Source organism: Uloborus diversus, chromosome 4 (genome assembly GCF_026930045.1).
Source record: "Uloborus diversus isolate 005 chromosome 4, Udiv.v.3.1, whole genome shotgun sequence".
NCBI classification, from domain to species: Eukaryota; Metazoa; Arthropoda; class Arachnida; order Araneae; family Uloboridae; genus Uloborus; species Uloborus diversus.
The window spans coordinates 150,597,899-150,623,737 of record NC_072734.1 but is presented as its reverse complement, the minus strand read 5'-3'; the positions used below and the strand labels follow the sequence as shown (position 1 = coordinate 150,623,737).

The 25,839-nt window shown below is 30.2% G+C and overlaps 1 protein-coding gene across 1 annotated transcript; it reads left to right on the top strand.

Annotated features, from left to right (window-relative positions):
* The first annotated feature begins 297 nt into the window (after nt 1-297).
* On the top strand, nt 298-24,901 carry LOC129221114 (pre-mRNA 3' end processing protein WDR33-like). Its single transcript, XM_054855561.1, has 15 exons — nt 298-513; nt 1,583-1,651; nt 3,829-3,933; nt 8,083-8,178; nt 8,867-9,018; nt 9,569-9,666; nt 10,586-10,712; nt 10,830-10,984; nt 12,681-12,759; nt 15,861-15,971; nt 16,097-16,191; nt 16,408-16,482; nt 18,149-18,346; nt 19,477-19,617; nt 23,716-24,901. Exons 1-15 carry the CDS (start codon nt 298-300, stop codon nt 24,396-24,398), a joined length of 2,400 nt encoding a protein of 799 aa, XP_054711536.1. The 3' UTR covers nt 24,399-24,901.
* Nucleotides 24,902-25,839: the final 938 nt, after the last annotated feature.

The window sequence follows — 25,839 nt, the reverse complement described above, 5'->3', positions numbered from 1 at the left end:
TTCTTAGCTATAACTTTTCCATATGTGTGAGTTTTATTCCTATTTTCTAGCTATTGTAGTATACACTAGTATCCTTTTTTTACCTATAATTCTATTTACCTGCAGTTTCACTTATCCACGCTTACCGTGCCACTCTAATCTGCGGAAATCGAGAGTTTACTGTATATAGTTTTATTTTTCAATGAACAACAATAATTAAAAATTTCCGATTGTGAATCTATATTTTGCTTCTGTACTGCCCTTTTTAATATTTTATATTTTGCTTATTGTATTTTTCAAGCTTTCTACGGCATAAATATGCAAACTCCTCAAGTTGTTCCAGTCCAACGGTTCTCTTATGTGCCTAAATTCCAGCCACCTGCATTTCAAAAGCAAAATCATGTTGCATTCCCAGCCCATCGACAGCATGCACAAACAGCAAACCAAGCAATAGAGTTTGATGGGAAAAGGCTCAGGAAAGCTGTTACTCGTAAAACTGTAGATTATAATTCAGCTGTGATTAAACATTTGGAAGTATGCACCATTTTATAATTGCTTTATTAAAACTATTTTTTATTCTGCAATGCTAGACATTTTGAATACATGCATATATCTATTAATACCAAATATCCATCGGATCTTAAGATGTTTTTCGTATATTTTTAAGCTTCGGTCATGCTTTTATTAAATGTGTTTTTTAAACAAATGTAAAATTTTCATTTGTGTAATATTGTCAGTTTTAATTCTTAATATGAATTAAATAGCATTAATGTTTACGCAGGTAATCACTCAAATAGTAACAATTTTAAAAAAAGATTATTTTCAAAGACAATCATTTTATGAAGTCTAAGTCTTAAAATTTTACTTATTACTAAATACTTCATTAACCTCAGTTTTCAGAATTTATTTTTGCAGTAGGAAAAATCAAGTACCATTATGCTCTTCCGTTTATGATTACCTAAGACAAATTTTCTTTTAAAACTTTCTAACCTTTTATTTCTTATGAAAATATTTTTTCTTTTTTTGATGATGTATTTTTGCTAATCCAAAATGACTTTGATGTTCCATTATTTTTCCTCATTAATTATTTTCATCAAATACTTGTGTTGAAATATTTTCACAACTATGCACAATGCTGATTTTAAGTAGTTCTGAATATTTATTTGGTTTGCAATTTTTAAAGTGCTGCTTTAGGGGGGGTGGAGCTTTATTACCAGCATCACTTTTTTTAAACATCAGCACTAAAACATTAAAAAACACATGTGAAATCTAAGTTTCAGTTTAATTGTAAACTCATAGATTTTATTTAGAGTTCTAAAACTAAGCATAATGACATTAGATTGCTTTGATTAAAGTTGAACTTGGTGCGTTTAGAACTTACATAACTTCTTGTATTGTAAGTTTATTTTATAAGTATACAGCAATGTATCTTTAATTTCATATTGTAATTTTTTTGGTGTATGTGAATTTCTTTTAGACATGAATTTTCTTCCCATATTAATATATTAAAGCATTGAACTTATTATTTAAATGCAAAATTCAAAGACTTTTGTATTATTTACAAAAATAATTGTACAACAAATTAACCAATATAAAAATTTAGGCTCGAGTATGGCAAAGAGACTACCGAGACAGAAGAGCTATGCAACCAGATCCTGCATATTATACAGAGGTGTGTTGATAAATATTTATTTATTACTTTTTAAAAACTTTTGAATTAATTTTTATGTTTGAAAAGGTCGGGACGGGACACTAGTAAATATTATAAAGGTACTATTTAGTTTAAAAACTTATCATAGGCAATATTTTTTTCTTTCACTTTTATGAGGTTTGAAACAAATTGACTTACCTCATTTCCAGATCAAGAGAGACCAACGTATAATTCCCACTAAACAACACAATCTTTCTGTATGTAACGTTGCACTATGTATCATATAGTTGTATAATAGTTGTATGTTTGTTGATGGTAATAGCATAAGGGAAACATTCATTGGATATTGTAATTAAAATTGGAAAATTTAATTATACGGGGACCATGGGGATGCAAGGAATATGAGCCAAATGATCTGCTGCTGGTGCAGTAAGAACAATACTCGAAATCATATTATTCTGTTGTGAATTACATTGGGGTTGAATTCCATTGAAGAGATTAAACAAATTAAAATTGCGCAATAAAATTATTAGGGTATCGCCTTTAATTTAAGAAGCATCAAGAGGAGTCCATAGGAGTACCCTATTAAAGAAATTCTCCCAATTGCCCATTTTTTCTTGTTAGAAATACGGAGTCTTTCTGTAGGAGATATTCAAATTGGTTTAAATGTGAAATGCTGAGTTTTTTTACCTCTAATTAAACTCCCTGCAGTTTCATAAAAAAAAACGCAGACGCCTGTTTGTTGATTTTCGATAGTGTTGAATTTAATCATGTTTCAATAAAACTTTTTTGTTGATTCTCTGCAGCGGTGGCAAACAATAGTCCCGTTGAGTGTCCGCTTCATTCACAAATTTTACGTTTAATTTTTACGTTGCTTGACATTGAACAACAATCAATGTACATTTCTTCTGACGCTCTCCTTGCAATATGTCGTCAAAGAGATCTTTTTTAAATGTTTGCCATAAAGCAATAGGGTTTAAAAGTTGACATAAAAGTTAAAATAGTTATAAACAATTATCTGGGTTTAAGAGTGGAGTACATGTGTAAACTACAGTTATTTTTCCAAGATATGTAGCCATCTATAAGACCGAGTTCTTTATATGCTGCTTGATAGGTTGGCCCGGATCTTTAACTGTTAATCGAGTTTGTAAATATGTAGGACCACAAAAATATTTCAAATGAATTCTTATGTGACTGAATTTAGATTAGCTATTAGAATGAATATTGTATATTCTACTAAGAGGTGGGTCATTCTCAAGCTTGTGATACCTTTTAAAATGTTGTGATCGTTTCCATCGGAAAACTTGCTTTTTTCATATGCCTCCGTTTTCTTTTTTTTTTCCAATTTCCTTCTGATAGCATATTTTTGATCTATATTACTTTATTATATCTTTTTTAAATGCTTAAATGCGGTCATCATGAAGAATAGTTCCTCAAATAGTTTATATATTTTTTTCCTCTTTATCAAATTCTTTCCTGTCCACTGTTTTTTGTTTGTTGTTGTTTTAACCCTTAAGTTTGAAAGTACAGTAATTGTGTGTAATTACTCTTTCAGTTAATAATTTTCTAAACTAAATGTACTTAATTGAATGCATGAAAAATAACAACTTTAAGAAACAGATTATGACTATCTGTATACACTACTTGAATTCAAAAAACTAATTTTCCCGAAGCAAATCGCAGTTATATTTCATTTAATTAAATTTTGAAGCATAAATATTATGTGGCTTTAAACAGTTTTTAATGTCCTAGGCTAGCAATGCAAGGAACCCGATCTTCTCTCAACCTCAAACACAGAAAAAGTTCTGGTGGTTTTCCTGCTGGCATCCTGATTTGTAACATGTGCCCATTCCTCAGCCTTCCGTTTAAAGGCGAACCTTTAACTATTTTGTTATTGTGGATGCAGAGCAATCTGGGTTAATTTTTACGTATATAAGAACAAAAGAGTATGAAACATAAACTGGTAGTGAAGAGAACTTACAAGTTTTAAAAAATACTATAAAAACGTATATGCATAATTCATAGCCTATGTCACTCAGTAAGAATGCACCTTTCACATAGTGAAGAATTTTTTCAAATAGGTGCAGTGGTTCCGGAGATTACCTCGAATATATAAACACACAAAAATCCGCTCTCTCTCTCTTTATAATATTAGTATAGCTATTTTGTGAGATTAATTTCTTTGATTTGTTTTACAGATGACTCCTCCATTAAGTATGCCTGACAATCCTATAAATTCAGTAACTACTAAATTTGTTCGAACTTCCACAAATAAAATGAGATGTCCTATATTTTGTGTCGCAGTATGTATATTTTCATTTTAAATTAATATACAGAAATATTTATATGTAAAAAATGTGTACACTATTACAAATATAATACCCGGGCTTATATTTGTCACTGCAATCTTCCATTGTCTTGAATGTGATATAATCTTTATGTTTAAAACACTTTTAATCAAGGCCCATTGGCAACCATCAGTCTTGTATGTAATGAATTATTTATTGAACCACACAAAAATATCAATGTCATACATATCAAAGTCAAAAATATCAAAGTAAGTAATTCTCTATACATAAACAATGCATAGGGGGGGGGGGGGGGAATGTGGTTTAATTTCTCTTTTGCTAGATGGCAACAATTTATTTACTTTCAAAACAGTCGTTCTAATTTTCTTGGATAGTTATTTGGCAAGATTATTTTTCAATGACTATTATTTGCATGCAGATGTTTCTCATAATGAAAGGATTACAGAGCCGCATACAAATGATACCTGAAAGGAAATTGGTCAAAGAATATCTGTTCATGATATTCTTTGATCAAAGATTTAGGCTTAAAGGGTGTCTAAAATTTTTATGTTCAGTAGATCTCCAATTATCTGAACTTCAACTATTTGAATCACTGATTATCCAAATCGCTTTCAGAATTCAGAAGAAAAAAAAGCAAATTTGAGGAGAAAGCGTACTTCAATTCGCAAAAATATGATTCTATCTATGTGTGCGAAAAGTCAAACTACTTTACAGATATTCTTTGATCAAAGATTTAGGCTTAATGAGTGTCTAAAATTTTTATGTTCAGTAGATCTCCAATTATCTGAACTTCAACTATTTGAATCACTGATTATCCAAATCGCTTTCAGAATTAAGAAGAAAAAAGCAAATTTGAGGAGAAAGCGTACTTCAATTCGCAAAATAATGATTCCATCTACGTGTGCTTAAAGTCAAACAGCTTACTTTACGGATATTCTTTGATCAAAGATTTAGGCTTAAAGGGTGTCGACAATTTTTATGTTTAGTAAATCTCCAATTATTTGAACTCCAACTATTTGAATCATTGATTATCCTAATTACTTTCAGAATTCAGAAGAAAAAAAAAAAGAAATTTGAGGAAAAAACGTACTTTAATTCCGCAAAATAATGATTCTGTCTACGTGTGCTAAAAGTCAAACAGCTTACTTTGACCAAAATGTTTAGCAAGCAGTGACTTACATTTACAGTACGATATGTACATAGTCTCAGCAGGAAAAGTGTAACCTTTACATTTTGTTAATTAAAAGTTCTTTTGCTTTAAAACTTTTTTCTCATTTTCAACATTCATTCAGTTAAATCATCAATATATTATGAGTTGATATTTTAGAGTTTAATTCTCAATCAACATATTCTGAATTTAAAGTGCATTAAAAAAGAAAAAAAAACCAGCAATTTTGAGAAATTTACAAATGCTAGAAATTTGTACTCTTTATATTCTTTAAATTGGATATAAATTGGATGCAATATATTCTACATCTTACATACGAAAAAATTTTCTCAACAAATATCTATTGCTAACAAGAGTTTGAAAATATTTGTAATTGATTCTACAGTAGGCGCAGCTCATTGTGATCACTTTGGGACAAATACAATTTGATAACAATAACCGATTGATAACCATAACGGAAAAGAATCCAGCAGTCGTCATTGTATTTCCTTGATTTAGGAACAAAAGAAAAGGAAAAGAAATTATAAAATTTATGAAAAAGTGATAACAATAAACGGAGACACTGATTGCACAATATCCGACTTTTTTAACACATGTTACTATACAGGTGTTCCGGGACTTTGTATAATTTTTTTTAATTAGTATAATTTTTTATTATTTTAACTGAAAAATAGTTTTGAAATCATGTATTTTTTGTATATCATATCCTTGCATAATACAATATACATATATATAGGGGAGGGTGGGCCACAATGAGACATTGTAAATGCAAAAATAAATACGAATCTGAAAGCTACCACCACCTTGGAGGAGTAAACATAACCAAAATGCTTCCCAGAATTAATAGTTCCATGCTGTTCTATGCTTTTGTTATGTAAAAAAAAATAGTTACTGTTTGGACACACTGAAAGTTATTCGGATAATTTCTTGCATATATTCATGATCTTGAAGACTTCAACAATTAAGCTAAGTGTTGTAGTTTATGTTTTTACTGACACTTTAATCTTCTGTTATTCAGCTATATTATTTTTTGTTTTTTTTAATGATATGATTCAAAAATATAGTTGGGAAAAAGTTTCTTAGATGTTTATTTTACGCTTGGATTAACTCAATAATTACGTATGGTATTTGTGCATGGGGAGGCGATTATGAAACAAATCTTACCAATTTAAATAGAACTTATGCAAAAATTTTGAAAATAATTTATGGAGCTAAACAAGAACTTAATAAAAACGATACTATTTTACAAAAGTCAGAGAAAATCTATAATATCAGAGAAATATATGCACAGAGAATATTGTATTTTTTGCATAACAACAATAACTGGTTTGAAATTAATGAAAAACAATATAATACTCGAATTTCAGGTAAACAATATAAAGTTATAAAACCAAATAAAACGATTATTAAAAAACAATTCTTTTACTTGGCACCGCGGCTGTTTAATGAACTAACGGAAGATGTTAGGAATGAGAAGAACTTTAAAAAATATAAAAAAGGGGTCAATGAATATATACAAAATAATGACATTGTATCAACAATTAACTTTTAGCTGATAAAATATACTGACTTGCCAACCGGGGGGATTTTGTATTGTAATTTTTATACTATTGAATGTTTCAATGCGAGTTATTGTGTTTTTTTTTTTTCTCTGGAGTCAAACAGTCCAATAATTGTTCTGTGTAAAATTTTTACTACTTGTGTAAGATTAATTTGTAAATATTTCTGTTAATACATATTTGTGTTTGTACTCCATACTAAATCAATTAAAAAACACTGCGGACAGTGCCTTTGGCGCTCTTTAGTGTTAAATTTAATACTAACTCGTGTTGAACTATAGTCAAGATTTTCTTAATGTTTTGTTATGAAGTTTGTAATTTATGTTTTATAATTTGTACTTTCCTTTTTTTAATTTTGCTTACTGTTATGTATGTGTATTTTGTTTGTTAATAAATTTTATCTTTATCTTATCTATCTATCTTATCTTAAAAATCTTTATTTTGTTGTTTGGGCCACAATGAGGCAAATTTTTTGGGCCGCTATGAGACATCTCATTGTAGCTCAAACAGCAGTAAGCAAGTGTAAAATACTTATCTACTTCTTGTTTTAGTTTACAAAAAATAAATTTAACAATAAAAAATAGGCTTTACTGCACAGCTTTGTACAAACCAAAACTAGAAACCAGTTAGGTGTTAATAAGTTTGCCAAACATGGTACTTATTTCAAAGCACTTTATAATTATAATTAATATTTGTATAAAATAATTACAAAATTTAATCATCAGTTAATATTTGGCATTTATTATTTTATTATTTTCCTGTTTTTTAAATCTTTTTTTTTTTGCTTACTGTAATTAAAATTATTTTGTATGTAATAAAAAAGCAGTTTTATGCATTTAAAATATGCGTCAAGCAAAAATAATGTGTTTCTTTGCAACCCTGGGACCGAGTCAGAGGATAGACTTTTATTACTCTGGTTCTAGTTAAAAAATGTGTTATAGAAAAAGTACGAGAGATTTAAAAGAATTAGCATATGAGATGGCAATATATTAGGTAAAAAAACTGATTATTCAGCTTTCCCATTGTGGCTCTACTTAATGTCTCATAATGGCCCATAACTGGGCCACAATGAGACATTTTTCTTCGAATTTATAAATCCTCATAACCTTTTTTTTCTAACATTAAATGGGCTAAATTTGGTGCAATATACTATAATTTTATACCTTTAATATAATCAAATATGTTTCTGTGCTTTAGAACTCGCCAATATACGAAAAATGCAAAATATATTTTTTGTCTCATTGTGACCCATCCTCTCCTATGTAATGTAATTTGTTGCTTTAAAATTTTGTATATGAAGTGTTCAATTTCTTGCATGTATTTCCCAATTTTAGTCCTTCTGTTGAACTTAAAATTTGTTGCTCATGTTTAAGACATTATTTAACATATTTGAACGTGAATTATGTTTATTTAAAGTGGACACCTGAAGGTAGGAGATTGGTTACTGGAGCTTCTAGCGGGGAATTCACATTATGGAATGGGCTGACTTTTAATTTTGAAACTATCTTACAGGTAAGTTTTTGACATTAATTTATGAAGTATGTTTGCAAAATGAAATGAGTGCATACATTTTAAATTGTTTTCTGCTTTTAGTCTAATATTACTTCTCAATCTTAAAATTAGATTAGGCATGAAAGGTAATAATTTTTACTTTTTATTTTCAAATTAATTCCCTTAAAATATACTGAATTAAAAATGCTAATCAAATTCAACTAATTCAGCTAAACTAACCTACTTTCCCATGTACAAACATCATTTTGGGACATTAGCTATTTATACCCCTAATTCTTGAAAGCTTCAAATTAGGTCAAACAAATTTTTTTAACAGCACCAAACCAATTACAGTGAAGTACCATTTATATGTTTTTCAAGGGACTCGACAAAAAAGCGTATAAATGAAAAATGTATAATAGGTAATTAATATGTATTGGTGTTTGCAGGGACCAATTTAAAAAATGTATAAAAGAGAAATGTATAAACTGCTTCATTGTCGCTGCATAATGCAAATTTTATGAAAAATAAATAGATGTAAATATAATGCTTATAAATTTATGGCAAAATATCTTTCGTGCTTATCTACATTCCGTGCTAAGAAGACTAGTAATGCTGTTGGCGGGCTAGTATGTCTTCATGCAGACTGGTCCACTAGACCAGTTATTTTTTTAAGGATTTCTAAGGCTGTATTGTTTTTCAATTACAGGCTCATGATTCACCTGTAAGGTGTATGGTTTGGAGTCACAATGATGTTTGGATGGTCACTGGTGACCATGCAGGCTATGTAAAATATTGGCAAAGCAATATGAATAATGTAAAGATGTTTCAAGCCCACAAAGAGCCTTTGAGAGGCATTAGGTAAGTTAACTGTAACTGTTTATTGAGGAACCGAGAAATAATTGCTTTAAACTCGTTACAAATCAAATGTTTTAAGAAGAAATGAGTTATTTTTCATTTCGTTGCTACTGCTCCACTACTTCACCATCACCACTTTCAGCATCTGCCACTGCTGTTTAATATTTCAAAGTGATGCAGATGCTTTGCAATAATAAGCAGGAATGCTGTTAACTGCACGTTTTACCCCTTTTTAAAAGTTATATTTAATTTAGTATCAATTTTATTGATACTACTGCAATTCACCGTCTTACTAGAATACTTACTAAAATAAAAGATCATATTATGTTTATGAATGATATGTTGCTCTAGCATTGATTGCTACTCTAAATTCTAATGGACTTCTTACAATATACATGAAAACAAGGTTCCCAGGACCTTAAAGCTCTTTTAAACTCTCAAAAGGATTTTTGATGCTCTAATTTTATGTTAAAAGCCTATTTTATTGTTTGCAAAATGAATGTTATTAGCTTCAGTTGCACATTTGATTTCATTTAGAGTATTCTAATTTCAGTTTTTGCCCAATTGATACCAAATTTGTTACTTGCTCTGATGATGGCACAGTACGCATTTGGGATTTCTTAAAGTGTTTTGAAGAAAAGATTCTCAGAGGTATTGTTTTCTTAAATTAGTAAAATTTTGATAAGTTGGATGCAATGAGTAATGAATTAACATTCTGTGTTTTTATTTCATTCTTACAAAAATGAAGAATGTTTAATTCTTTTTCTTTTATCACAAGGTTTGTATTTTGCATTTAGTACTCTTATTTTTAGTCCAGTCATATTATACAAAAAAAAAAAGGGCTAAAATCGCAAAGCACGATTTAGTTCTGGTTTTTTAATATGTTGTTTGGGTCAGTTAGGGTAATGTAAACCTAAGTTAGCAAAAACCTGTGCTCGCTGGGTAATTCATGACAAACTGCGAAATTTTTGGAATTTTTTAGTTTTACCTTTTTATCTCCCAAACTATGCAACTTTTGAAATAAAGTGTCAATACTCGTGTTACAACACATTAAATTCTGAACAATTTAAGCTGAAGTGGCACTCTGTGCGACCAATAGTTTAGGAGATATCGTACTTCAAAACTTGGCTATTTTGGCAAAAAATAAAATGCTTTGATCACATTTCGCCTAAATATCAAGATAAATTCATTTTCTGCAAGAAAAAAACTGGATGTACTGTTACAATAAATTTAATTTGTTTTAGTTTAAGCCAAAAATGAAATCTAAATTCAACAACTTTTTTACAATTGCAATACAAACAAACAATCGCAGGGTCCGCAGACCTCCTATTTCTTCCTAGTTTCCTATTTTTTTTCAAAATTTTGAAAATTTTCTTGTTTTTTCCTATCTATTCTTACTTTTTTCAATGCATAATCTTGCATCCACCTTTTTACTAAGACTACTGTTATTTCCTATTTTTGTTATTTGCAGGTTTAAATAAATTACTGTACTTCTTATCATGCAGTTTTCTTTATTTGTGAACTTCATTTCAATAAGTAGTTTTACATGTTTTTGGTGTGTTTTGAACAGGTCATGGTGCTGATGTTAAGTGTGTTGACTGGCATCCTCAAAAGTCACTTATTGTGTCTGGTAGTAAAGACAGTCAACAGCCTATTAAACTGTGGGATCCTAAAAGCGGGCAGTCCCTCGCAACAGTGTATGCTTTAATCTTATTTTTTCCTCCTGTATAAATCTCTGTAACTTTTTTTTATTGAATTAAATATTGCATGTATTTCTCAAATAACAGTTTATTGTTGTTTTTAATTTTTGATAGACATGCTCACAAAAATACTGTGATGGACGCACGGTGGAATAAAAATGGAAACTGGCTATTGACAGCTTCTCGTGATCACTTAATTAAGTTATTTGATATTAGGAACATGAGTCAAGAAATGCAAACGTTTAGGGGTCACAAAAAAGAAGCCACCAGTAAGTGGATATCATTTTTCCTCAATTGCTTAGTTTTTTTTATATTCTCCTAGCTCATACTTGGAATGAAGGGAAAAAGTAACAGGAATGAAAATCTTCCGCTACTTTTTATATTTTTCTTTTATTTCCGCCATTTTTTTGGTTTTAAAACTCAATTTTCAAAGATCGGTCGCGTCATCGGTGAGAGGATGTGAAACGATATGGGGAGATATCAGAACTGTAGACTAAACGATGATGATACAATGTCGTTTACAATACAAAAAGTGGGGATCGTCATAATGCCGCGGACATACAATATTGTCACATTGCCGCGAAATCGATATAGGAAAATATCAGTGTTTAACAATAACGACACAGTATCGTTTACGTCGTCAGTACCGGGGATGAATTATAGTTTGCATGAAACCCAAGAAAAACCTAGTTTTATTATGGTGGAGTAAAATAATACAATGTTATTATCAAGCATGATTTTCTTCAATTTTATTGTAATTAGAATGTTCATTTCTCCACATTTAGTTTTTTTTTTTAAAAACAAGTTTCATAGTTTTCGTAGCAAGTTCCCTGAGAATATTGCTTTTTCTTTTTGCTTGTTTGATGCAAGTGTCCGTATGTATCAGTTTTGGTTAGGCCTACTTATTGCTTAAATCGCCAGCAGTCAATCTGGCCCAGTTTCTGAATAACAACAAAAATAAATAAAATTAATAGAACTGTTCTACTGCTGCATTTTATATTCATCGTCTGCGAAATTTAGCACATGTTTTATCATCAATTCTAAATATTTTTGAGAAACAATGGCCCAAAAATTAATTATGGCCGAATATGCCCGTAATTAAAATACTTATTTTTAATTGACTAGTTGTGAGCAAATAAATTAGTATGAAAGGATCTTAAATATCTTAGTTAATGGTAAAACTATATCTATATGTTAGCGGAAAAAAGGTAAGGAATGAGTGTGTGCATCACTGATCTGATTTTTTAAAAAAACAGCAATGTCAGGAGTTTAAGAAAGAAACTCTTCAAATACTTAAATACAAAAGAAGCTTAAAATAATAACTCACACTGCAGATACAATCATATGTTTGGAAAAAAAATGTGGTGAAAGTGTTCTTGGAAGACGCTATTTTGAGAACTGATGGTGTTTGTGGAATATTGATTACAAACTTGATATTGAAACTTTCAACTTATTCAAATTTCTTCCAAGTTGCAGATGTTAGCATTATGGAGATTTTACTATGTACCATACATGTTCCCTTTTTCACCTTTTTCAAAAATAAAAAAGAAAAAAAAGAGCATGCTTGCTGACAATGAATCAGCTCTTCAAATTAACAATGGTTTTGTCTTTTTTTAAAAAATAATGAGGGTGTTTTTTTTTTTTTTTGTAATACTGCGTTAGGGTTCATTATTCATAAATAGTAACTTCTGTAGAATTCTCAACTGATTATTTGGGATCCTACTTTTACTAAGTTTTTTTCTTTTTTACTTTTGTTAATATCATGATAACAATGAAGCTGAAATCTTGTGTTCTACATTTCTTTTTGAAGAAACAAGCTGTTTGTTCTGTTTACAGAATTTTATTGAGGAATACTTCATAATGTTTCAAATGTATTAATACCTCTTTTTGCAGTTGAATATATATGCTGAGAAGTTATATGTTTTGAATTTAATTTATTGCTTTTTTCTTCTATTCAATCTTTAGCTTTGGCGTGGCATCCTACTCATGAAGGCTTATTTTCTAGTGGAGGATCAGATGGATGTATTATGTTTTGGGTTGTTGGGTATGAATGCTTTGTTTTGGAATTTGTTTTCAGTACATTTTCTCACTTTGTTTTTCTCTGTGTCAATTTAATAAAATTTTAGGCTTGTTTTAATAAACAAGAACTGTGAAAATATTTAGTTTAGATAGGTCATCTTAGTAATATTACAGTGAAACTTCTATGAGCTGCCACCTCTATACAGGGATCACCTGTGTTTATGGCCATTTTCCAAGCCACCGATTTTTTTCCCTTATCCAACTACAGATCCATAAACGGACCATGGGATCATGAATCCTTCTCAAGCAATCAAATATACCCTAAAGCTGTATTTTTTTGGGACTTAAATTTCAAAACGATCATCTCCAACCCCTATTTTAGCCCAAATATTACCCCCCGTCCTATCGATAATGAACCTCATCTGTTAGTGACTATATTTCTATCTTATCTGAACAATGTCTTGCCTTTTCCCTTTTTACATATTAGCCTTTTTTTTTCCAATTAATGTCCAGATAAAAATTTTAGACCTTTGTGCCTTCAGGCATTGATATAGATGGGTATAGATTGGGAAGATATTGTCTAACGCCGTCATTTATCTTATCCTACGATGACAGCTCTTCTTCCTGCTGGACCATCAAACTTTTATATAAATTAACCTCATCATATATAGTTCAGAGAACATGCAAGACTTAAATTTAAATGATCTTCTTTCTGATTAAAGTGTGAAAGTAGGTACAAAAAAAAGGAAAGATTCATACTTTTGTCATGCTTAAAAAGATTTAAGATATGTTTGTTTCACAAATATGTAATAATTCCAAAAGCAAAATTTAATCAATAAGAGTAAATTCTTTTTTCAAGTATTTTTCACTAATTTAATCCTTTTTACCTGTAACCTTTTCTCGGAACTGTGGGTAGTCGCTCCTGAGAAGTTTCACTCTATTTTTGACATAAACATTTTCCCCATGAATGGTATAAAGTATTCAGTCAAGTCATTTCTCACTTATAAATTTCCGCCTATTTTTTATACTTCAAAGTATTTAGGATAAAGTGTTATCGAGCTTAATTACTTTCTTTAAGCTTCTTTACCTTTTCAAAAATAGTATAACAATGCACACAGTGAAATTTTTATGCCAAAACGCTTATATCTCCCTGTCCCTCTTGTTTTTCATTCATTTCAGTTCAAAAAGCAATGGAAAGAAAAATTAGTTCTTGGTGATTAGAAAAAAAACTTTTTGCTTAAAGTCTAAAATAAACATTTTTTTTATATATATCTTAATTGAATCTTTAACATCTTCATTTACTTTATATGAAATAATTGTTGTTGAATGAAAGCATGACATAACAGGCAGCAACTTAAATTGTCTTACTACAGGGTCGCGAGAGATCAGGGAGATCAGGGAAAAGTCAGGGAACTTTATTAATCAGGGAAAAATCAGGGAATTTCAAAAAAATAACAAAAAATCAGGGAAAATTAATTTTATGAAGGCTTTTTTTTGTTTTACAAAATTAAGTATCTTAATTTCCTACGCATTTTCCGCCAATTATCTGTTTGAAAAAAAAATTAATGAGATGTGATTATACACTGCCGCATATTTGTGCATCTTTTTTCCTCTACCTCTAAGTATTGAATCTTACTTATTAACCACAGGATGAAATTCCTAAGATTGCTTCTGTGTCTGTTAGGTTGTTTATTTTACCTTGCTTTAATTTCCTTTCATGCTTTCAATGCGACGTTAAGTGAACAACCATACAGGCAAAGAGAAAGCCTTCATTAATGCCTTCGCTCTTTTGCCTTTATTCCATTGTCTCGAAGTGATTAGCGTCTGTCATCACGATTTTAAGAAGAAATCTTTGGGTTTTGAATTAATACTGATAAATGCTTAAAAGTTATTACTTCTTCACGTTTTTAATTTAATTGCTGTAATTGAACTTTCAATCAGAAAAACTTTGTTTTTTGCCTTTATACTATTTGTTATCGCCGCAGATTATAAAGGCTTTATTTTCTTCAGACTTAAATGATTCTTTTATTTTATAACCAAGTTGTATTCTTCTTTTATATATTTTGAAATTAACTAATTGCTTTTTTTTTTCTGGCATTTCAAAGTTGTTTGTTACAAAAGCAATCTAAGATTTTTTGGGTTACATACTTAAATCATTTAAAATAGAGTTAACTTGTGTACTTAAGTAAATATCTTTATTTTTTTATTGTTAAAATGCTGTATTCATTCATTAAAACCTATGTACTTGATTAGAGAAAAGCTCCCTATGAATGGATGTCAAAAGGTTTCATCTGTTTTGCATAAATATGTCAATAAGAGTAACTACATTACTTCTATTCTTTCACTATTGCTTGTTATTTTTGAAACAATTATTATACTGTTTGAAAATTTAGTTCAAAATAATTTCAATTACTTTTTAGTTCTAGCAAAAAAAAAAAATTTCCAAAAAAATTGACTTGATAAGTTTTTTTAACCATTTTGTTAAAAAAAGTAGCATTTTTTAAAAATACATCTTTAGTTTATCAACTTTACACAACTTAAAACGTTTAAAATACTGTATTTTATACAAACATACAATGGATTTCAAGTAGAGCAAAGAAAGGAAACCATTAACATTGGTAACGTAAATCAGGGAAATTTGGTGAACTTAATCAGGGAAATCAGGGGAAAGTCAGGGAACTTTTTTTCACAGTTCCTGTCGCCACCCTGTACTAAAAAGAAAAAAGAAATATTAACTTAGCCTACTTTTCATTGGAGAAAAATATTGAAGGATATTGCTTAAGTTTGTTGTTTTTTTTTGGTAAAAATCTTGGTTTTTCAAAGATGACATGGTGTTTTTTTGTATAGAGTCTAACTGGTTTGAATAATAATATATACATGGCAGAATGCCGAGAAAAAAGATTCATATTTCAAAAAGGAAAAAATAAGATGGTAACCTTTTAGTTAATGGATTCACAACAAATTATTCTTTTGTGTTCTTTTTTCTTTCTTTTTCTTTCGTTTTTTAGAGTTATATTATTTCTTCCATGGAATATATATTTTTTATTATATAATAAGGTATTTTTATGTCTTTCTAACCGACTAATGAATCAATTAAATAGAATGCTTTTCTTCTTTTTTCAATAGTGCTGATAAAGAAGTTGGATGCATGGAACAGGCTCATGATTCTTGTGTGTGGTCTTTAGCATGGCATCCACTGGGTCACATTTTATGTTCAGGATCTAACGACCACTCTAGGTATTTTCCTTTTCCTTACCTTTTTTTTCTACATGTTGCCAAACTTAATAGCTAACTTATGAAAACATCCTTTTTGTAACTGTAACATTATAAAGTAGTCTTAACACTAAAGTTTTTCTTTTTAGTAAATTTTGGACAAGAAATCGTCCAGGTGATCGAATGCGGGATAAGTACAACTTAAATACTCTGCCTAAGGGACAAGAAGATGCTGCAGATTATGGTATTTCATGTTTTTATGAAAGGTTTTTTGTGTTTGACTTTAGTTGCTTAGTTTATGAATTAAATTGTATCAAATACATGATTTGTTCAAAATTTTCTCTCCTCTCTTTTCCAATTTTATTAAGAATTTCTGTATTCTGACATCTTGTTTAGTAGTTATAGTTCACACTCTTTTGCTTTACATAATCACACATTTTGCATTACTTTTAATTTTCAGATGACTCAAACACAATTTCATCTATTCCTGGCATGGGCTTAGAATATGGTCTTCCTGATCACTTAAAGCAGCAAGGTAAATAAAAATTTTAATCACTATTTTGAGTACAGAAAAAAAATATATTGAATAAAGCGGAAAAAATGTATCCCTTTCACTTTCAACTGTTATGTAATTAACATTTAGATTGATGAAAATTCTTTCAATTTTTTTTAATTGAAGATGTCTTAAAATTTATTTTATAAGATTATATTAAGAAATCTTTTATTAAAAGATTGCAATTTTAAAAATCATTTGTGCAATTGTGAATATTGATATTATTAGGATATTTCTGATGATGAAAAGTTAGACGGATTTTATTGTTAAATTGAGAAAATGATTAAATCAAATACAGTTAAAGCTTGACTTTCCGGAAAGTGCAAAAAACACCGAATTTGAGTGAGAATTTTTGGATAGTTGAGCAAGTGAAATTTGAATAAGAAACTAAAAAGAAAAATGTTGTTCCTAATGATTTTTTTCAAATCACGACTAAGGAAACAAACAAACCTGTTTGTAAAAACCACTATCACAAAAATGGACCATTCTCTTATTGGAGAATGAAATTTACATATTCCTGTTTTTTTTTTTTTTTTTTTTTTTTTTTTTTTGTAATATTTTATTCTTTTCAAAATTTTGTTTTCCAATTTTCAGGCTATTTTTAAAATAACACATTTTCAAACTAGCTCAAGACATGTAGGTCATTAAACGTATTCAAAAATCTTTTTTTAACATAGATATCATGGCCTGCAGACTTTTTGTTAGGCAGAAAAAAAACAGCCCCATTTATATTACTTAGTTAGCTTAAATTTTAAAATCAGACAATTGAATGGGTCCCTAGAAAAAGGGCATATGTTACAAATTAAAATTTTTATTTTGGATTTGTAACATATGCCCTTCTCTAGGACAGGTATACACTAAATATTAATGAAGAACAAGTGTGTCCTTCTTCTAGAGACCCAAACAATTGTTTATTATTTTTTTAAACAATTTGTTTTTAATTTGCACTATTTTTACAATAACAAACCAAATATTTCTGTTAACAGGGTTTCCTCTAACAAAAACACAGCCAATAATATCTTGCGTCCTAAGCAATTGTTCACCAGTTTCTGTTTCTTGTATGCATGTTGTTGTTTTGATCAAAAGCAAGTTTTTGTGTTTGCTAAGGAGTTTTTTTCCGAAGATGTTTTAAAATCCTTATGCATAAGGTATAAACTAAAATACAAATACGAATGTGATGACCTACAACAAACTCCCATCTAGGTTGGTCCAAGTAAGTTGATTAGTCCTCCGTAAAGATAAAGGAGTAAATAGCTTCAAGAAGGCTTTAAGAAATTTAAAAAAAAATCTTTGTGCTTAGAAGTAATAGGAAAAAACACCTCTTTTTTCGCACAAAATTACAGATTATTGCTTTAGCTTAGTGTACTAGTTTTGTGCAATAAAACGTTCTTTTGTTTTACTTACCATTGCTTTTCTGGTAAGGTATTCTGTGCCTACAAGTACGTAGTAATTTTTCCTAATTTCCAGATTAGACTGAGATTTGAATATGTTAAAACAATATCCTCTTGTCCTACTTCCTGAGCAAAAGATTTAAGATATAAAAATTTAACCTATTTCCATCCTTCATTTTTATCAATGTTATACTATTAAATCATGTCACCTTTGACTGTAATTTGCTTGAAAGTACATATAAATATGTTTGCTTTAGACAACAGTTTTGAGGATGAAGTTATGCACATACCTGGATTGGATTTCACGACTGAAGAATCTGCCACAGAAAAATCAACACAGCAAAAGAAAACTCCTTTTGCTAAGCCTATACCGAAACAGTTCCAGCAGCAATGGATGGAGAGCAAACAGCCTTTACTTCTTGCACCACCTCCAGAGAGTCAAGAACGTAGCAATGGTTTGAAACTTGATAATTTTCATTATAACCCAGGAGTTAATAACCATATAACCAGTAATAATAAACCATATAACCTTTGCTTTTGTTTTGAATATTTTTTGCTGTTGTTATTCTGTTTGTTAAACCTCGTAAGTAATTATTCATTTGGAGATAAACTAATTGTAAGAGAATTCAGTAAGTTACCTCCAGCTCAGCCGCTTCCTAAGTCGGGCTGATGAGTGCCAATAAACTCGAAACTGCAGTCCTCGACTGGAATTGACTGAGCTGGCAGCAGGGCCAGATTTAGAAGTGTGGAGGCCCCGGGGCAATGAAGGAGTGGAAGCCACTAATCAGGGTTCTAAAAGATTATCATATTTTTGAAAATATCCGATACTTTGATATATATCCGAATATTTTGATACATATGTATATATCCGATATTTCCGACCCATGAAAGTTAGGATATTTTGTAAAAATTTCATTGTGGGGGCCCCTTTTTTGTGGAGGCCCCGGGGCAGCAGCCCCACCTGCCCTCCCTTAAATCTGGCCCAGGCTGGCAGTGTATTTCATGAAAGAGGAAGTTCGAAGTACAGTAGTACCCTCCTTTAAGGAATTTCTCCGAATAAGGGACACCTCTATTTAAAAGACATTTTTTTCTGGTTCCAGTCTCTTTGAAAAATGACCTCCATGTATTTTCCTCTGATTAATGGACATTCAGTAAAAGTGACAGTCATGTAAAAAAAATACAAAAACAATAATGAACAGATAAATAAAAAATGATAAATTTACTTAGAATTCAAGGTTTACTTTTTGTCCAAAAATTAACTGCTGAGTTTGTTTTGCAATTTGACTTTTAGGACTATACGTATGCCAAATTTTATAGTGCAAAAATGCTCAGACAGATCACGTTTTTTAAGTGCAGATTAAAATCAATGTTTTGGAAAATCAATGAATATGAAGTGCAACTTTTGCAAGCATCTTGCATTGTGGTGTTTAAATGTTACTTCACTAAAATTATTTCCTTTATTGGGGGGGAGGGGGGTAACTTGAATAAAGTGTTGTTATTTACACAATTTTTTTTTTTTACTTAAGTAAAGAGACATTAATTAAATCATTTATTGTGCTTGTCACTGAGCAAACTTCAATTGTAGGTCAGATACAAGCAGCGCCAGAGAAGAAACAACGAATGCCAGCGCCTGAGCAATTTCATGTAAATTCCAGAAGTGAAAATCAGTATCCTGAGCAAGTCATCCAACCACCACGACCTGCATTATTGGGAGAAAGACCCATAGGTATTTATTCATTATTTCTGACTTTGAATTTAGTGTTCAGTGTTTGTTTTACCATATGACCATTTTCTGTACCTCTTCTTTCACTTCAACTCTCTAGTAGTCTGATAATTTATATTATACATTATCTGGTTAATATTCTATCCATGATAGATGCTTTAAACAGAATTTAGTAATTGCCATGAAGCATCAAAAATTTTATTAGAGTAAAAATGACCCTTTAATATAACAAGTGGATGAAAGAGAAATTAAACAACGTAAAGACACAATTAAATTCTGCTTCAGTTACATTTATCTACTATTATACATTTCATTTTTGATATTTAACTGTAAATTATATAGTAAAACCATATCATGTAGCATACATTTTATAATTTGAATTCAGTTATATTATCAATATAATAAGCTGCTGTGTGTGTGGAGCAGCTTATTATATATATAACAATCTGAGCTGGAATATTTTTTGTATGTATGTAGATGGTGTGATGTTTTGTAATGCCATAGAGTTATTTAATGCTTTTATCCATGGTTATGTAAGACTTTGGAAAAAAAGAAAAAAAAAAAATCCGTGTGAGAAGTATTATTTTTTTCTAGAAAAAAAAGTGGTTTAAAGTCCTTAGCATACAACTAGTTAGGGTTGTCCAGTTTGTTCCATCCAGGACAAAAATTTGGCAAAAACACCCAGACAAAATATCATTTTGTTTACTTTTATCAGTATATTGAAAGTTCTGAGCTAAAATCCATAACTTAGCTATCACAAATAAATATATTGATTCTTCTCATTTAAGGGACATTTTTACATCAAATTATCTCTCATGTACAGTCGGACCTTGATGTGACACAATCATCAAGACCGAAACTTTTATACAGTAAATTGGGGTTATTCGTAATATTGGGGTGCGAAAAAAATTGCACTTGCCTTATCTGAAAGCCATGATAAGCAACTGCATAAAAATAGCCATAAGTAGAAAGTGTACACTTTTTTTTTCAGCATTCTGCAACTTATTACATACTAGTTAATTTGAAATTTTAAAGTACTGAGTAATTGGTGTTTGACTATTTTCTTGATAATTGACCTGAAATAGCTCTCTTTCAACTCTATGGAGGGAAAAAAATACTGTCATTGACAGGCTGCTACATGAGATATGATTTTAGTTTCTAGGCCATGTTAATGCATTAGAAAAAAGTAACAGTTTTAATGGAAGTTTCATTATTGCTTTCTGCATCAGCATCGCTATTCATTAGTTGCCTCCTCGCCCATCAAAAATTGCTGATTCCTAAAAAAAAACTTTTTCTGCTTCGGAGAAAGTGAATATATCATTTGTAAAACAATCCAGTATTTCCAAACTCAAATTAACAAAAAAAAAAAAATATTCGACTGTTAAAATAGTTTGTTGATTCGGGGTTTATTATTCATTAAATAGAGATTTTTGCCTTCATTTTAGTCGAGGGGAAAAGAAAAATTCATTATAAGTCGCGAAATTTATAAAATAGAGGCTCGTTAAATCGAGGGCCGACTGTATATATATTTGTATATACACTATATTATGTAAAATATTTCAAGTAAAAATTAAAATAAGATTAGTTTATTCAAAAGCTTTTATATTTTACTAAGCACTTTTATTATACTTGGCCTGATTGTCACGGAAAAATCTAAGACCTGCTTTTGCTTCCATCTCAGTATCTTGACCACTTAGACACTTTGGAATTTCACTAAATGCTTTGCTTAATCTTAAGTTATAACTTAACGCTGAAAAGTAAAATTCTAAAATAAAATTATTTTTTCCGGTTAGGATGGAAAACAGCAAATTTCATGTAATTTTCCCATTAAATGATTAAATATAAAACCCATTTTACAAATATTCGTTACCTTAAAGCAGTAATATTAATAGTAATTGTAATAAAAATTTTGAATGATGGCTTCTCTGGAGCAAGCATGAAATGTATTCTCCATCCTTGCTCTCATCTATGCCAATAATCGATAACGGGCCCAAGTAAAGAGACATATTCTGCCATGTGCAGGTAAATGGCAGTATCTGCAGAAATGAGTTTTCAAGGTACTTGAAGAAATGTGTAGTGGATTCAATATTAACTAACAATAGGAAAATGTTGGAATGTGTTTTCTGTGGAAACCCAATAAGTGAGCTTGTACAATAAAGATAACGTACTATAGATGACAAAAATGCAAAAAAATGAAAAATTTGCAGTTACTGCCCTTTACCTGCGCACAGCAGTATTAGGATCTTTATCACGAGTAACTTGTTGTGTGTTTTGAAACATATATTAGTTTGGGAAACCTTTGACATTTAAATGGTTTTAATTAAATTAGTGAACAAATAAATCCTAGAGAGGAACAAGGATTAATTTTTAGTGCCAACTGCTTAAAGTTTTAGATATATACATAGGTTTTTTTTACTTTTAGTACAGACCATTTGTATGAAAAAATTAGGTGAAGTTTCATGATGGTAACATTATTCTATTTCTGAAATACATTTGCACTGAAAAGAATAAAATAACAGAATTTTTTAAATAAATACTAATCACTTTTCATAATGCACTCAAAAGGACAAAATAACTTTTCTGGATCAGAAAAGACAATTTTAGTATTCCTGTAATTTTCAAAATTCCAAGAAAATGACACCACAAACGAAGAAAAGTGTGGTTCTAGCATTTGAAACCAAACCTTCTCAACAACAAAAATATGCATGTTTTCAACGCTCAAAGTTATAATTGAAAGCTAAATAATGATAAGAGAGAAATTCTCTTCATGACTTGATGCCACACTTTTCTTTGTTTAAGGTGTCATTTTCTTGGAATTTTTGAAAACTACAGGAACACTTAAATTGTCTTTTCTGACCCAGAAAAGTTATTTTGTCCTCCTGAGTGTATTATGAGAAGTGCATATTTTTATTTTTTTAATTTTGTTATTTTTTATTTTTTAATGGTAACACATTTATAAAACAGAAGAATATAAAAATTAAGTTATGATGATATTAGTAACAACTATAAAAGATTTACATTTGTTTGTAAAATTAAAAAATTATAAAACATATGGCTCTTAAATGTGGAATGTCATATAATGAATTAGGAAATTGACATTAATAAGGAAAATATTCCACAGAAATAAAATTGAACTTGTTATGACATTAATATGAATTTTCAGCTTTTTATTATTATTATTTGAAGTTTGTTTTTTATTTTTGTTTCATTGTTTTCACTTTTGGCTTTTTATCTGATGGGACTTCAATCAAAATTTTTGTCCAAAAATTCTTCCATTTTACCTAATATCTTCCTCCACCCCAGATGTTTTACAAAAAAAAAAAAAAAAAATGGACAAAATAGCAACTCTGCAGCTAGTGCCTTCATTTCTCTTAAAACTTGAAAGATTTATTATTTCTTAGTGTTTGTATAACTAACTCGCTACATCAAAGCACAAACACAAGGGAGGGGGAATACCCATTCTTTGAGGCTAGATGACGTAACTTTCCTGAGGCACATTTTTGATGGTGAATTATTAAAAATGCATTTTTAGTCTTTAATGATGTCAGAAGAAGGAAAATTTGGGACTCTCCCCTGAAGTTTTTTTGGAATTGAAGTCCTAAAAATTGCAAGCCATCTAATTTTTGTTAAGGAAAAGGATGGAAATAGGAATTTGAGTACTAGAATTCAGAATATGTTGTAAGCGGTAAGTACTATAAATCAAGTGTTCCCCCCTTTCTCCCCATCCTTGAAGCATTTCTGGATCCGTCCTTGAAGCCTGACTAACATAAGTCACATAATTACTACTTTGCAGAAGAGTAAAACATTTGTCTTATGCATACTAAAGTTGGGACTTAAACTCTTAAAACACTGGTAAATTATTATAAAAGAATTTTTTATAGAAATACTTTGTTGTGGCTCAATATTGATAAGATTCTACATACAGAATAAAATTCTACATTTAGTTTACCTGGAAATTGTAATTTTTGGACTTATGTTAGACTGGCTCTGAGGTACAGAATTGTTGTGCCAATTTGCAAATACTAGTATGAAAATGAGTAAAGTACAAAATGTTGTTTTGAGACTGATATAAATAGGCTAAATTGTTCAAATTCTTTCCAGATCAAAATCAAGTGCCTGTTTTGCCGCAGCATGAAAGTGGACTGAAGCCTTCAAATGATATGTCTTATCAGGAAAATGAAAACTTCCCACATAACATGAATGCTGGCACCCATGATGCATGGCGTTCTTACTCCGAACATCCCACTGACATGGATGTGCAACACAGAGAAATGCAAGACAATATGCATCGAGAAAACGGAGCCTCGATACAAAATCGTGAAATGAGGCCCGGTTTCGAACCCACTAACAATATCAATCAGCCCAACCGAGGCAGACAGGAACGATTTCCTCAGCCGCCATCGATGGGCGATGAGGATTTCAGGTCGGAAAATGTGTCACGAAATGGACCGCCTTCCCATTATGGACCAGATGGACGTTATCCCGCTGGTGACGTTGACCTTAGGAATAATCACATGGGGCCAGGACAAGATGACATGGGTTACCGTGGTGGGCATAAGCATGCATGGACTGATGGCCCCATGCGGGAAGAGTCTTATCCTCAAAGAATGGATTATGATGGCCCTCCACCTTCTGATTTTAATAATTCTAGAATGCACATGAGGCCACCTGCTAACCAAATGTTCCACAACAGTAGGGGTAATAGGGGTCATTACCGGGGCAGATCCTCTCCGTACCGCATAGTAAATAGGGGAAGAGGAGGCAGAGGAGGATTTTCAAGTTAATGTGCTGTCACTGTGTTTTTAGAATATTGACAAAAATTTGTAATATATATATATACATATATTCATCTGACAGTTTTTATTTTCTCTTTCTGCAAAAATTTCCTCCATGGCAAGCTTTATCAGCAAAGATGAAAGTACTAATATATTCGTTGGAAAATGAACTTATAATTTCAAGAAAGATATTTTGCTATTTACTTTTCTTTATGTTGTGCGGCGTGATTATATAAAACTTAAGATTCGCATTTTTCCCCTTGAAGAATTCAGTCTTCCTTTCATCGATTTTTTGTTATTGCAAAACCTGCCTTCCTTTCATTTTCAAATGAAATAATATATATTTTTTAATTATTAAAATGATTTTATTTCTGAGGATAATTCAATGATTTCTTTTCAGTAGCAACTGTAAGATGGCTTGTAAATTATCATCATCTTATTGGCAAGGAAATGCATTCACAAACATTCATCAGTGTTTCATCTGGTCCAACACATGTAAATAAATTACTCCCAAAAAATGTCGTTGTTTCATTATTAGGCATGTTCCACAAATTTTCATCATGTTACAAATATTCAAGACATTTTTTTTTGCTGAAAGTAATAAACTAAAAGAAATTCTTAGATTATCATACAATTTTGCTAAGGAACTGCTCATTTATACATACCTTGCTACACTACTGGTTTTTCTAGTAGTTTCCTGATTTTTGAGCCTTCCTCTCAATTTCCCAGTTTTTATTAAAAATCTACTGGCTTTTACAAACTTTTGGGCAAATCTTTTTATTTAGGTAGCTTTGTAAAAAAAAAACTAAAATTGTTTGCAAAGATTGTCCTAATCTTATGTACTCCATGGTTTGAAAGCTTATTACTAAAATTCAAACTTTAGTACATCATAATCTAGCAACATTATTATAAGTTTGATCAAAAATATGTTTTAACAAGCATTAATTTAACTTTTATTCTTCAGGTTCATATTTCAATTAATTATTTTAAGCGTAAATGAAGTAAAAAACTTCTGTATGATTGTGCTTTAAGGAATAGTAAAAAATCTTCTGGATTTTTTTTCTTGGAAGGTTGGAAGGTATGTCTGATCATCGAATTCTAACTCTTTTCATTTTAACCTTTTTTCTATACTTTTTATTAAATATAACCTTTTATTTTTGCTACGCTTATAGATAAGCAATTCACTTACCTTTCAGTCCTTAATAATCATGTGCTAATGCTCAGAGTCCGAGCATGACTAGTTTTTTTTCACTGCTCAGTAAGTGTTGTTCCTTTCCAGATATGTTTTCTCCCTGTCAGTCATCTTTGGATGTTTTTTTTTCTTGTCGAAATTTTGTTTTTGTAGAAATTGTCAAATTTATATCAAAATTATGTTTTGTTATTATCATCTTTTGGAAGCACATGAAATATTTACTGTTTTGGAAGCGATCTGTAAGCGTTTCAAGTGAAA